General features: G+C 43.8%; 1 protein-coding gene across 4 annotated transcripts; it reads left to right on the forward strand.

Moving 5' to 3' along the window:
- Positions 1-3295: 3295 nt before the first annotated feature.
- Positions 3296-12372, forward strand: LOC133136223 (SLAM family member 5-like). Of its 4 annotated transcripts, none has more exons than XM_061253523.1 (5): positions 3296-3501; positions 8681-9025; positions 9238-9498; positions 10134-10245; positions 11542-12372. In XM_061253523.1, exons 1-5 carry the CDS (start codon positions 3471-3473, stop codon positions 11753-11755), a joined length of 963 nt encoding a protein of 320 aa, XP_061109507.1. In that variant the 5' UTR covers positions 3296-3470; the 3' UTR covers positions 11756-12372. The 4 variants fall into 4 exon arrangements, with proteins under 4 accessions (XP_061109507.1, XP_061109508.1, XP_061109509.1 ...); XM_061253524.1 differs by having other exon boundaries at positions 11550-12372; XM_061253525.1 differs by having other exon boundaries at positions 8719-9025.
- The last annotated feature ends 2701 nt before the right edge of the window (positions 12373-15073 follow it).

The following is a 15073-nucleotide window of genomic DNA, read 5'->3' on the forward strand; positions in this document are numbered from 1 at the left end:
TCCGCCCCTTTCTCACCCCCTACTCGACCCAGCTCCTGGTCCAAGCGATGGTTCTGTCCCGCCTGGACTACTGCAATTCCCTCTTGGCTGGCCTCCCAGCGTCTGCCATCAGACCCCTCCAACTCATCCAGAATGCAGCAGCTCGTCTGGTCTTCAACCTTCCCAAATACTCACACGTCACCCCCCTGCTTACTTCCCTCCACTGGCTGCCTGTCATGGCTCGCATCAAATTCAAAACATTGGTGCTAGCCTTCCAAGCAGTTAAAGGGTCTTCCCCAGCTTATCTGCAAAAAATCATCAGACCCTACACCCCTGCCAGACCTCTTCGTTCAGCCTCCACAGGCCGCTTGGCACCTCCCCCTCTCAGAACCTCCACCTCACGCTCACGACTACTGTCTGTTCTGGCTCCACGGTGGTGGAACGAACTCCCCGTTGAGGTCAGAACTATAGAATCCCTCCCCACCTTCAAGCGCAAGCTGAAGACACACCTCTTCAAACAGCACCTCTCCCCATCCCTCCCTACCTCCCTGTGAACCTTAATTGTTGTCTCTGTGACTTGTGTATCAGTATTTTAGTTGGCTAGGTAAGCAGTGTTTGGATAGTTAACTTTGGTGACTTTTGCTCTGTTTGTTTGTTTGTTCAAAAAAAAAAAAAAAAAAAAAAAAAAAAATGGCCCTTGTCCTTATCTTTGTTGTACAGGTAGCAGTTGAAATTGTACTTACCTCTAGGGTCTTTCAGCGAACTTATCCCTGGTTATGGGTATGCACTTTGTTGTACGTCGCTCTGGATAAGAGCGTCTGCCAAATGCCAATAATGTAATGTAATGTAATGATTTTAAAACAAACTCAGCTCTGTGGATCTGTTTTCATCTCAATGCACACATTTGCAAATGAAGTCACATGAAGTCTAGAGAGTAATGCCACTCTCAGCTCAAATAGTGAGTATTTACAGCTCATTTAAATCTCCTGGAGCTGACTGAATTTCATAATGTCCCCTATGTTCAACAGGGCACCAAGCACAGTACACAACTACTGTAACTTTTAGTTCCATATTTCCAGTGCAGTGGAAAGATTACACGTTGAATTCCAAATTAATGCATTAACAAACATTATCAAGGCTGCATTATTATTTTACAGGAAGCAAAGAAAAGTAATATTAATCTGTTCAAAAAAATGTCAGTGTCAACATTTTTCTCTTCAAACTGAAACATTACTGTATAAACTGAAAAAATCTTTCTAGATTTAACTTCACTTTTAATTACTGAACTAATATTTTGTTGAATAACCACTGTTTTTGATGACTGCTGCGCACCTGTGTTGCATCGAGTCAACCAACTTCTGGCACCTAGAAACAGGCATTTCAGCCCAGGATGAACAAACTACATTCCACAGTTCCTGTGAATTTTTGGGTTTTGCTGCAGAAACGGCATTTTTAATGTCACCCCACAAGTTTTCAATGGGGTTGAGGTTGTGATATTGAGCTGGCAACTCCGTTACCTTAATCATTTTTGTCGGAACCAAGATGCTCCTCGCTTCCTCGATGTATTCAAACTGATCCATGATCCTTGGAATACGAAGTAGTATAAAAAACAACCCCATACCATGATTTTTGTGCCACCATGGTTCACTGTCTTCACAGTGTACTGTGGCTTGAATTCAGTACCCGGGGGTCGTCTGACCACTCGACCCGCAAATAACAATTTTACTCTCATCAGTTCACAGAATGTTACGCCATTTCTCTTTGGGCCAATCGATGTTCCTTGGCAAATTTGAACCGATTCTGCACATTTCCCTTTTTCAACAATGGTGCTTTACTGGGGCTTCTTGCTGATAGCTCAGCTTCAATCAAATGTCTTCTGACTGTAACAGTACTTACAGGTAATTGTAGATCATCTTTGATCTTTCTGGAGCTGATAAATTGCTGAATCTTTTCCATTCTGATTATTCTTTGATCCATTTTAACAGTAGTTGCTCGCTTTCTTCTGCATGTTTCGGGGTTTTGTTGCCATTTTAAAACATTTGAGATCATTTTAGCTGAGCATCCTATAATTTGCTACACTTTTTAATACGTTTTCCCCTCTCCAATCAACTTTTTAATCAAATAATGTTGTTCCTCCAAACAATGTTTGGAACTATTTTACTCAGCAATTCAGAAGAAAATATATTTCATATTTTAGACACGGTGTGGGTGCGTCACTCTCACTCTCACTCTCACTCTCACTCACTCCATCCTTCTCTTCATGAGTGTCTCACTGCTGCCCCCTTCAGGGCTCCATGGCAATGACAGAAACGGCGACCTCAGTGCTCTCGGGGGAAAACATCGGTAAATGGTAAATGGTAAATGGTTGGAATTTATATAGCGCCTTCATCCAAAGCGCTGTACAATTGATGCTTCTCATTCACCCATTCATACACGCACTCAGACGCTGACGGTGACTGGCTGCCTTGCAAGGCACCGACCAGCTCGTCAGGAGCATTTGGGGGTTAGGTGTCTTGCTCAGGGACACGTTGACACAGCCCGGGCAGGGGATCGAACCGGGGGATCGAACCGGCAACCCTCCGACTGCCAGACGACTGCTCTCACTGCCTGAGCCATGTCGCCACCACGGATGCGGATCGGATCAACAGTCTTGTACATCAAAATCGTTTACATTAATTAATCGCTTTTCAGCGAATGTTGGCCACAGATCAAAACAAATTAATTAAAAAAACAAGTCCCTTCCCCTTTTAATTCCAAGCGCTGGCCAAGCGCTACGAACGCACTACCGAGCCCCTTCATCCAGATACTTCAGGGATCCATAGTCACACGTGCACTGGGTGAGGTGTTTCATTAGATTTGACAGCTCTGGAGTTACTGCACCCTATGTCCGATTTGAGGTCCGAGAAGTCGGCGTGTCACTCGCGGCGTGCGAGGGCCATTATTACCTGTTGACAGCTTGCCTTTTGGGCGCTGAGACAGGAAGTTGCACTTCCGCTTTCTGCAGGTTTTTTTTTTTTTTTCATTTTATTTTTAAAGTAAACCCTTTGTCTGCAGTCCGTCCAGCGCACAGACCGCTGAGCTCTGTGAAGCCCCAGCTCTGCAAAAGCCACCAAATGTCATCTGCACTCCGAAGAACAGAGACAGCCACAGACCCAGTGCTCACACAATACAAACAAACACGCACACACACACACACACACACACACACACACACACTCAGACCTACCAGTTCACACATACGCAGACAAACACACATTAACTCAGACCGACTGAGTTAATGTGACCCTCACACACACACACACACACACACACACACACACACACACACACACACACACACACACAAACGCACAAACTCAGACCTGCTCCTTCACACACAAGCCCAGGTATCTCACACACACATACACACACACACACACATTGTTGAAGTGAAGGAAGCAGTTGTGGGCCATAAAGAAGCTCTGTCATTTCTGCTAAGCTGATTTTGCACCATGTCCTCTTCCCTGTTTGCAACTCTTTTGGGTAAGTGCGGAGACCGACTCAATCTCTCCCTCTTTCCCTTTCTCTCGTTCTCTGTCCCTTCCTCCTCTTTTACCTGAACAACCTGTTCTTGGCCAGGTTGTTCCCCTTTTTATGGTTGTACTCTGGTTTTGTCAGATTTTGAAACATGATCTAATCAAGAAAATGTTCTATATCTGACAATGATCGAAATATGTGAAATGGTTGCCTTTGAAATGGTTTCTAAAGTTTTCATACAAGAGCTTGAACATGAATTCCAGGTGTGTATGTGATCGAAAGAAAACCTGAACTTGTAATGGTACAGAGTTTTAAAATTTGAAAGCAGGATTTCTTTGTGTATCATTTTTTAACTGTGTGTATGTATGTACAGTCAGGTCCATAAATATTGGGACATCGACACAATTCTCTTCTTTTTGGCTCTATACACCACCACAATGGATTTGAAATGAAATGAACAAGATATGCTTTAACTGCATACTTTCAGCTTTAATTTGAGGGTATTTACATCCAAATCAGGTGAACGGTGTAGGAATTACAACAGTTTCTATATGTGCCTCCCACTTTTTAAGGGACCAAAAGTAATGGGACAATTGGCTGCTCAGCTTTTCCATGGCCAGGTGTGTGTTATTCCCTCATTATCTCATTTACAAGGAGCAGATACAAGGTCTAGAGTGTGCTATTTGCATTTGGAATCTGTTGCTGTCAACTCTCAATATGATATCCAAAGAGCTGTCACTATCAGTGAAGCAAGCCATCATTAGGCTGAAAAATCAAAACAAACCCATCAGAGAGATAGCAAAAACGTTAGGTGTGCCCAATTCAACTGTTTGGAACATTCTTAAAAAGAAAGAACGCACTGGTGAGCTCAGCAACCCCAAAAGACCTGGAAGACCACGGAAAACAACTGTGGTGGATGACCGAAGAATTCTTTCCCTGGTGAAGAAAAACCCCTTCACAACAGTTGGCCTGCCATGTATGGCTGCCAATGGAACTGGTTCCCTTGTATTTATTGATGATGTGGCTGCTGACAAAAGCAGCATGATGAATTCTGAAGTGTTTTGGGCAATATTATCTGCTCATATTCAGCCAAATGCTTCAGAACTGGGTGATCACAAAAAATATTGATTTGATTCAGTTTTTAACTATTCTGCCAAATGGCTAAAATGTAATGTAAACTGTACAGTACGTTTATTTAGGACCTTACATTGAATTATTTTTGAAATAATCGTATCTGTACAGAATGTTATACAGGTGCCTAAGACTTTGGAACTTTGTTACTTTTTAAAAAGATGATTACTAAGGCCCAGACCCAGGTGACTTACTCTTTAGGGCTTCAGTGAGTCAGGTGAGTATGATTCCAGGGCTGAACCTTTCATTCTGAAGTAACTCCATGCCTTCTAAAGTATCCAACTGCAGTGGCTGTTCTGTCTGCTACTAACAACCGTGGCTTCCTGGAAACGGTTGTACAATGATTTCAGACTGAAGATGGTGGATTTCCACCACAGCCAGAAAGTGAGAATTGAAAGACTAGCTACAGGAAGCGTTTACAAGCTTTCCTAGTTGCCCGAGGAGGAGTTACTACTAACTGACAGGGTTCCCAAACTTTTGCACAAGGCCTTTTTCATTTTTTGTTATTATTTTGAAACTTAAAAAAAAGAAAGAAAAAAAAAGTCAGGTTGGCTTCTGTTCGCTTAGATATTAATTGTGAAAGGCTTTTAGACCCAGGGGTGCCCACATTTTTGCACACTACGGTAATAGGGTTGTTGCCGTGCATACACCTCCTCACAGTCACTGGTCTACATAGATGTAGGAAAAAAGTGAGAAGGTCAGTTGAGTCATCCATCACTATATTCTCGTGAAGTTGACGAGTTCATACAGTGGTGTGAAAAAGTGTTTGCCCCCTTCCTGATTTCTTATTTTTTTGCATGTTTGTCACACTTAAATGTTTCAGATCATCAAACAAATTTAAATATTATTCAAAGACAACACAAGTAAATACAAAATGCAGTAAATTAAGGTTTTTATTATTAAGGGAGAAAAAAAATCCAAACCTACATGGCCCTGTGTGGAAAAAGTGATTGCCCCCCCTGTTAAAACATAACTTAACTGTGGTTTATCAAACCTGAGTTCAATTTCTCTAGCCACACCCAGGCCTGATTACTGCCACACCTGTTCTCAATCAAGAAATCACTGAAATAGGACCTGCCTGACAAAGTGAAGTAGACCAAATGATCCTCAAGAGCTATACATCATGCTGAGATCTAAAGAAATTCAGGAACAAATGAGAAAGAAAGTAATTGAGATCTATCAGTCTGGAAAAGGTTATAAAGCCATTTCTAAAGCTTTGGGACTCCAGCGAACCACAGTGAGAGCCATTATCCACAAATGGCGAAAACATGGAACAGTGGTGAACCTTCCCAGGAGTGGCCGGCCGACCAAAATTACCCCAAGAGCGCAGCGACGACTCATCCAAGAGGTCACAAAAGACCCCACAACAACATCCAAAGAACTGCAGGCCTCACTTGCCTCAGTTAAGGTCAGTGTTCATGACTCCACCATAAGAAAGAGACTGGGCAAAAATGGCCTGCATAGCAGAGTTCCAAGACGAAAACCACTGCTGAGCAAAAAGAACATTAAGGCTAATCTCAATTTTGCCAGAAAACATCTTGATGATCCCCAAGACTTTTGGGAAAATACTCTGTGGTCTGACGAGACAAAAGCTGAACTTTTTGGAAGGTGTGTGTCCCATTACATCTGGTGTAAAAGTAACACCGCATTTCAGAAAAAGAACATCATACCAACAGTAAAATATGGTGGTGGTAGTGTGATGGTCTTGGGCTGTTTTACTGCTTCAGGACCTGGAAGACTTGCTGTGATAAATGGAACCATGAATTCTGCTGTCTACCAAAAAATCCTGAAGGAGAATGTCCGGCCATCTGTTTGTGACCTCAAGCTGAAACAAACTTGGGTTCTGAAGCAGGACAATGATCCCAAACACACCAGCAAGTCCACCTCTGAATGGCTGAAGAAAAACAAAACGAAGACTGGAGTGGCCTAGTCAAAGTCCTGACCTGAATCCTATTGAGATGCTGTGGCATGACCTTAAAAAGGCGGTTCATGCTCGAAAACCCTCCAATGCGGCTGAATTACAACAATTCTGCAAAGATGAGTGGGCCAAAATTCCTCCACAGTGCTGTAAGAGACTCATCGCAAACGCTTGATTGCAGTTGTTGCTGCTAAGGGTGGCCCAACCAGTTATTAGGTTTAGGGGGCAATCGCTTTTTCACACAGGGCCATGTAGGTTTGGATTTTCTCCCTTAATAATAAAAACCTTCATTTAAAAACTGCATTTTACTTGTGTTGTCTTTGACTAATATTTAAATTTGTTTGATCTGAAACATTTAAGTGTGACAAACATGCAAAAAAAAAAAAAAAGAAAAAAAAAAAAGAAATCAGGAAGGGGGCAAACACTTTTTCACAGCACTGTGGGGTCCACCAAGAGAACAGTACAGGTCTGATTGGTTGTTATTGTTTCCTACCGTGGTTTTGGGTCCACTTTTCTTCCCTATTTGCAGGGAAGCGTCATTTCAAATCAATGCAAAGCTATTCTGAGTGATCACATTTATAGCTATGATTACATTACATTACATTACATTACATTACAAGGCATTTAGCAGACGCTCTTATCCAGAGCGACGTACAACGAAGTGTAGATCAAACACAAGTACAAGTGCGAAGTGGACCTGAGAAGACAGTACAGTTCCGAGTCCTAGTGTAACCATACAGATATAATCGGAACCCTTGAAGAATACATCAACTTCCAAACTAGCATACCACAGTTGGCAGCTAGAATACCCCGAGTACAACAATACAATAGCTAATACAAAAAAAATATATGATGAAATATGATGAAACCTTTCTATCCTGGCGGGTGGTCTCTTCCTGGATGCCACTGTGCCCGTCCACAATGAGTATGAAAATGATTGGTTTGATGGTGATGATTACTAATATATGAGGGAATATATTATTATTATTTTATTATTATTATTATTATTATTATTATTATTATTATTATATTAGTCTTTCACATCAATGTGAAATTTCTGTATATAATTAGTCAAAGTGGTAGGTTTCTGAGCATGAACTTCTCTTTTCAGGTTCTGCCACAGCATCTATATTCCAGTTAAGTTTGACTAGACCATTCCAAAACTTTAATTTTGATTGTTTTCAGTCAACTGGACGTGGACTTGCTTTTGTGTTTTGGATTGTTGTCTTGGTTATCTCGCCCAGTTACGCTTCAGCTCATGGACATCATGTTCATAGTTTAATTTCAAATCTAATGTGCTGGAGTACAGAGCCAAAAGAACAGAAATTGTACCACTGTCCAAATACTTACAGACTGCACTGTACATACACAGGTTGATATCGAATGCTCTCTCTTGATGTTATGTTATGGTGCTCTGAAATGGAGGGGGACTACGTATAAAACGTGCGTTGTGAAAAGAGAATTGTTTTGGATTCATCAGCTAGACGCCCTAATGCTGAAAGGACTTTGTGTGGACTTGACATTAGCTTGTTTAGGAAGGAATTGACCTTATAAATATTTTGTTATATTCACATATACCAGTCATGGTTAAATTGTAGTCGTTTTTGTGTTTTAGTTGTGTAGTAACGCCTGTGTGGTTGTCCTTATATTGCAGTAAAAATTGTAGTAGTGTTGTAATAGTTGTATATTAGTAATTGTGTTGTAGTGGAAGCTGTGTTGCGGTAACAGTTGTAGAAATTATTATTGAGTAGTCATACTTGAGTAGTACTTCTCTTGTCATAAATTGTACAGTGGAAGTATTGTTGTAGTAATTGTGTATTAATAGTAGACCTGGGTTCAAACTGTAATTATTTTGGATTCAAATACTTTTTGTGCTCTATTGATCTTGCATGGTGAATTTGAGTCTGCAAGGGGGACCAGATGGGTGAGGTTTAAACTTTTGGGATAATTTCATTAGTTCCGATACACCAGGCAAGCTTAGTCAAATTCAGAAAAGCATTTGAATCCAAAACAAGTAATATTTGAGCCCTGGTCTTATTTAGTATTTAGTTGTGTTTTAAGTTTTGGAACGATGGATGTGTTGTGTTGGTAACTGTGTTCTCGTAACAGTTGTGTTGCTGTTGTATTCATTCACAGTGCTGCAGGTGTTTAATGTCTGCGGATATTCACTGCAGGTGAATGGAGTCGTTGGAAAGTCTGTTTTGCTTCCCACGAAGGAGGAGCGACTACTCAAAGGAATTGGTGACATGAATTGGAAAAAGAATAGTGATGATATCATCACATTAGTGAGAAAATCAGAAAACTCACCATTTGAAATCCAGCATATGGACTCAAACTTCACAGGGCGATTGATCGTGAATAATGACACTGGGGCTCTAAACATCAGCAATCTGAGAGAAGAGGATTCTGGGGAATATGTCTTTGGCGGTTTAATATCATCCAGGTCCCTGAAGCCAGTGACATATAAACTGCAAGTTTATGGTGAGCCCCCCAGTGTTTGTGTCTGTAGATCTCTGACCTGTAATGAAGTGGTGTGTCTCAATGTGTGTGTCTGTAGATCCCTGAACTGTAATGAAGTGGTGTGTTTCAGTATGTGCCTGTAGATCTCTGACCTGTAATGAAGTGGTGTGTTTCACCATTTGTGTCTGTTGATTGTAATATTAATTTGATGCTGGTGCTTCCTTTCTCCACAGAGAGGATTGTCTCAGTGCAGGTAACCACCCAGGTCAATAACAGCACAGACAGCTGTAATGTGACCCTGAGTTGCAGTGTGTTTGGGAGCCACCAGGTGGCACTGTTCTGGTCCACAAATGGAGGCAACATTCCCGGAACAGAGAACAAAACTACCCTGACTGTGTCCCCCACCCTGGCAGAAGAGATCTACACCTGTACAGCCAAGAACCCCGTCAGCTCCCAAAACAGCAGTGTGACAGTCAAGTCCTGCCAACCTCGCGGTCAGTCAGCAATTACTCTCTGATTAGCATAGTCTGTGATTAGCATGTACTCGGCAGAAATTATTAGATGAACTTGCACTCCTTGCATTTGGTCCGTTCTCTGCATATTTATGTTAAATCCGTATATCCTAGAATGAAAATTGCAGTTCATAATAGTGAAGGACGTGTGCATTTGTGTGCCATAAAACATGGACTCTATCTCTACTAATTTAAATGGGATCAAACCAAACATTTCTTTCGACGATATAAAGGTGCTATATGAATAAAGCTTATAATTATTCAAAAACGCTGCCTAAAGCTGGTTGACACCCACAGACCCCCAATGTCTCCAGACCCTCCAAAGCAGTGGCTGAGGGGCCAGCTTTTACACCGAGGGCACTTATAGGTGGGAAACCATGACAACCACTCAAACTTTGAAGGCTGATTTCCTAAAACCACTCATATTTTAACAAGCTATATCCTCCAAAATGGATTGGCCAATCCCGACAAGTGATTTCGTAGCTCCGTCCATTAGATGTGTGATAAGATACGCCATTTACTGTATTGCATCAAAAAGTTTTTGTGTAAGTGCATGTGTGTTTGTGTGTGACGGTAGTTGTCTCTGTGGGGTCCTGTGTAATGTTTATTTCCTGTAGCACCATCTCCTGGCTTCTCACCGTGTGCACTAAAGTCAGTGCTGTTCTCCACGGGTCTGGTTGCCATGGTTTCGGCTGTCATCGCAGTTAATGTCAGAGAGAGGTGCTGCAGGTCAGTCATGGTCACTGTGTTTATATTTCTCATCAGCAGTGAGCTTCAATCTGACACACTCACAATACAACACATTCTACCACTCACACCCTACCATGCACTCACACTCTCTAACACACACTCACACTCTACCATGTACTCACACACTCTACTGTACCACACACTCACACTCTCTAACACACACTCACACTCTACCATGCACTCACACTCTACCATACTGACACACTCTACCACACACTCACACACTCTACCACACACACTCACACACTCTAACACACATTCTACCACACTCACACACTCTACCACACACTCGCACACTCACACACTCTGTCACACACTCACACACTCACACTGTCGCACACTCACACACTCTACCACACACTCACACACTCTACCACACACGCTCACACACTCTAACACACATTCTACCACACTCACACACTCTACCACACACTCGCACACTCACACACTCTGTCACACACTCACACACTCTGTCACACACTCACACACTCGGTTGCACACTCACACACTCTACCACATACTCGCACACTCACACACTCTGTCACACACTCACACACTCACACACTCACACACTCTGTTGCACACTCACACACTCAGTCACACACGCACACACTCACACACTCTGTTGCACACTCACACACTCACACTGTCGCACACTCACACACTCTGTCGCACACTCACACACTCACACTCTCACACACTCTGTTGCACACTCACACACTCAGTCACACACGCACACACTCACACACTCTGTCGCACACTCACACACTCACACACTCACACACTCTGTTGCACATTCACACACTCAGTCACACACGCACACACTCACACACTCTGTTACACACACACACACTCGGTCACACATCCTACTGCACACTACTGAGCAGCACACTCTCACCTTGTTAAAAGAGGTCTGAAAAGCCACACTGCTGCAGATTGTATTGCTTAGTATGAATTTCGGATGCAGTCCTTTGTTTAAAGTTCTTTATTTCTGTTGTTTTTTCAGAGAAATGAGGATTGAGGAGGGAGGGTAAATCTGATATTTGGTATCTGTGTGTGTGTTAGATTAGATTACATTACATTAGATTTGTATTAAAATTGAGTAAATGAGAACTCTCACCCTGCCGCATTATCTGGTTTGTAAAACTGCAAGCTAAAATTTGTGAAAAAATATAAAATACAGTAAGTAGTCTTTGCAATGCCGTACAGTCCATCTTTTAACCCACCGCTTGGAGGGAAATGCCGACGCAGATTCTGATTATTGGTTTGTGCAAGCTTTGCAGTGATTGCCACTTCGTACCGTCTGGCACCTCCCCCTCGCCACACCTGCACTTCACGCTCAGGACTGCTGTCTGTCCTGGTGCCACGGTGGTGGAATGACCTCCCGGTGGATGTCAGAACGGCAGAGTCTCTGACCTCCTTCAAGTGCAGACTGAAGACCCATCTCTTCAGGCTACACCTTTCCCTCCCCAACTCACAATCACCGTGATTAGCCTTAGACCGTAATGGCACTTATGTATAGATATCGTTACTTGTATAGGTATTGTTGTTGTATTGTTGTATTCTAGCTGCCAACTGTGGTATGCTAGTTTGAAAGTTGATTGTATTCTTCAAGGGTTCTGAATTTCTGTATGTTTACACTAGGACTCGGAACTGTACTGTCCTCTCAGGTCCACTTTTGCACTTGTTCTTGTGTTTGATTTGCACTTTGTTGTACGTCGCTCTGGATAAGAGCGTCTGCTAAATGCCACGTAACGTAATGTAATGTAATTGTAGTAATTGTTAGCCATTATTTGATCTTAACAGTTGTGTTAAATGTTTTTTAAAATTTTTTGCTATTACAGTATTTTTTCATGTCTGTGAGCTTTTATGAACTCTCAAATGAATCCAAACAAATCGAAATCAAATTAAATATGAAATGTAAATCATTTGTTGCTCCAATCAGAGCCTAGCTTGTGCTATACGTTCTCACAGATCCAGCGCTCCACTCTGTTAGTACTGTTTGTTACTGCATTAAGATGTTAAGCGATGAAGCTGCCCCAACCGCCTTTCTAAAGGCGAGAGCAATAAAACGAAGCTCCGCTGGAGTGATTCAAGAAATGCCAAGTCTGTCTCAGTCTCCATCAACTGCGCCGCTCACTACAATACTTTTCATCAAAATTACAAGCTACTATTGCACATCAGCACATTACAGTTATTAATGTAAAACGGCATTCAATTTTAAAACAAACTCAGCTCTGTGGATCTATTTCAGATGTTTTCATCTCAATGCACGCATTTGCATATGAAGTCACATGAAGTCTAGAGAGTAATGCCATTCTCAGCTCAAAGAGTGAGTATTTACAGCCTATTTAAATCTACCGGAGCTGACTGAATTTCAGAATGTCCCATATGTTCAACAGGGCACCAAGCACACTATACAGCTACTGTAACTTTTAGTTCCATATTTCCAGTGCAGTGGAAAGATTACACATTCAATTCCAAATCAAAGCATTAACAAATGTTATCAAGGCTGCATTATTATTTTACAGGAAGCAAAGAAAAGTGATATTAATCTGTTCAAAAAAATGTCAGTGTCAACTGTCAGGGTTGGGAAGGAGGACTGGCTGTGACCACCAGGGGGGTGCTTGATTACCTTCACCTGGTAGTCATTAGTATCAGCCAGGTACCTACCTCTGGAGAGTATTTAAGCTCTCATTCCCCTTCAGTCGTTGCTTCGGTGTACACTTACGCTCTGTCACCCAAGCTGGTAAACGCACACGGTAGACTCAGGTAATCGAGTCAGGTATTGTGCTGGGTTTTGGTTCTTTCTGTTCGCAAAAGAAAAAGAAAAAGAAAATTAGTAATTTAGGTAAGGAAGGGGTTCTGCTCGCTGGCAGTGTGCCGTATTTGAACACCTTCCTAGGGTTTGAGTGTCTTGGTTTTCTTTTATTTTTCGGCTCGTGTGAGTCTGTGGGTGCGGGACGGTGTCCCGGGTATGTACTTTCATTTCTAAGTTTTTCCGGAGCTGCGACTCCTGGTGTTTTATTTTCTGTGCCTAGTATTTTACACTAGGTTGTACATTTATTTTTGGGTTTCCCCCCCCGTTTCGGGGGTTGAGTGCGCACGTCTATGCACTCTGTTTTTCGTTATTTCTTCGCCCTGGTTTTAATGGGTAGCTTTAATTTTTGAGCCGTTATTTGGGCTCTTATTTGTACGGAGCTGTCTCCGTTTGTACCCCGGTCTCTGCTATTTCCCCGGGGCCTGGGTGGCGGACACTTTTGGTGTGTTTGCTCATTTAGGATCACCCTTAGTCGCGCTTGGCTCTCCGCACCTCCCCGTAACAGAACACCGAAGCCAACATGGAGAGACCAGCGACTTGTGCTATAGGGGATTCTCCGCTGGAGGCGGTCGTAGCCGCCCAGCAGGCTGCTCTGGTCAGGCAGGAGCAGGAGTTGCAGGTATTGCGGGTACAACAGACTGCCGCTGCCGAGAGACAGACCCTGGTATTTCAGCGCCAGGACGAAATCCTGTCCAGGTTAGATCAGCAGCAGAATGTGTTGTTAGGGCTCGCTGAGACGTTCCGGCAACTAGCTAGTGAGTTTCGTTCGTCCCAAGCACAAGCCACGGATACCTCCCCACCGCCCATCCCTCCCCAAACAGTCACTCACCAACTTACTACGCCGATGGTTAGGGAGCCCAAGCTACAGCTTCCCCTACGGTATGGAGGAGAGGCAGGGAAATGCAGGGGGTTTCTAGCTCAGTGCCTCATTTTTTTTAAGTCCCAACCCTCACGGTTCACTACGGAGGATTCGCGAGTCGCTTTTATTTTATCCCTGCTGACTGGGACAGCTCTGACCTGGGCGGAACCACTGATCCGAGGGCAAGCTCCCCTTATGAACAACTCGCAGCTCCTCATGCAAGAAATGACGCAAGTGTTTGACCATGATGTCACTGGCAGGGAGGCGGCATCTCGTTTAACTTGGATCAAACAGGGTACTCGGAGTGTTGCCGAGTTCTCTGTGGAGTTCCAGGCCCTGGCAGGGGAGACGGGCTGGGCGGACGAACCGCTCATTACACTATTCTCGAGCGCGTTATCTGACCCGGTCAGGGATGCCCTGGCTACCATGGAGTCACCGGGGAGTTTAGGCTCTCTGATATCGGCGGCTATCCGCATTGATAACCGGGTCCGGGAACGAGAGAGGGAGAGAGCGGGCAGAAGGGACGGGCCAAATTGGCCGATTCCGTCTTCTCCGGGCAGGGCTGTCAGTACGGAGGTCCGTCAAGGCACACATACGGGGGAGGAGCCGATGCAGCTAGACGCGGCTAACCTGGCGCGTCCTAAGAGGCGTCCCTGGAAAGAAGGGTTGTGCTTCTTTTGCAGAAGACCCGGGCATTTAGTTGGGGACTGCCCCGCTCTGAGAGTAAAAGAGCAGTCCCACTAGGGGAGCGAAAGTCGCTAGTGGGACTGGTTAGGGGCATTAGCTTTCGCACGTGTCTTCCCGTCCACCTAATGTGGAGGGGAGGTGGGGCTAGGGCAGACGCTTTTATTGATTCCGGGGCGGTTGATAATTTCATTGACCGTCAGTGGGTTCAACAGCAGAGACTGCCGGTCCGGGCCCTGCCTCAGCCCCAGGCCATCACGGCGCTTGACGGGCGTCCGCTGGGGTCCGGGGTGGTTCGCCAGATGACTGAGTGGGTGGTTATGCGGGTTCCGTTTCGAGGGCACCGGGAACGCATTTTTTTTTTTTTTGGTGGAGTCTCCAGCGTACCCAATCATCTTAGGCCACAGGTGGTTAGCTAAACACCAACCCCGTATAAACTGGGG

The sequence above is a fragment of the Conger conger genome, chromosome 9, assembly GCF_963514075.1.
Source record: "Conger conger chromosome 9, fConCon1.1, whole genome shotgun sequence".
Lineage (NCBI taxonomy): Eukaryota > Metazoa > Chordata > Actinopteri > Anguilliformes > Congridae > Conger > Conger conger.

Bases quoted from the DNA above. Each gene is read 5' to 3' on its own strand.
- LOC133136223 (XM_061253523.1), top strand. From the start codon at position 3,471: ATGTCCTCTTCCCTGTTTGCAACTCTTTTGG. The intron at 9,499-10,133 runs GTCAGTCAGCAA...TATTTCCTGTAG, and splicing joins CAAGTCCTGCCAACCTCGCG to CACCATCTCCTGGCTTCTCA. The intron at 10,246-11,541 runs GTCAGTCATGGT...GGTTTGTGCAAG, and splicing joins GTCAGAGAGAGGTGCTGCAG to CTTTGCAGTGATTGCCACTT.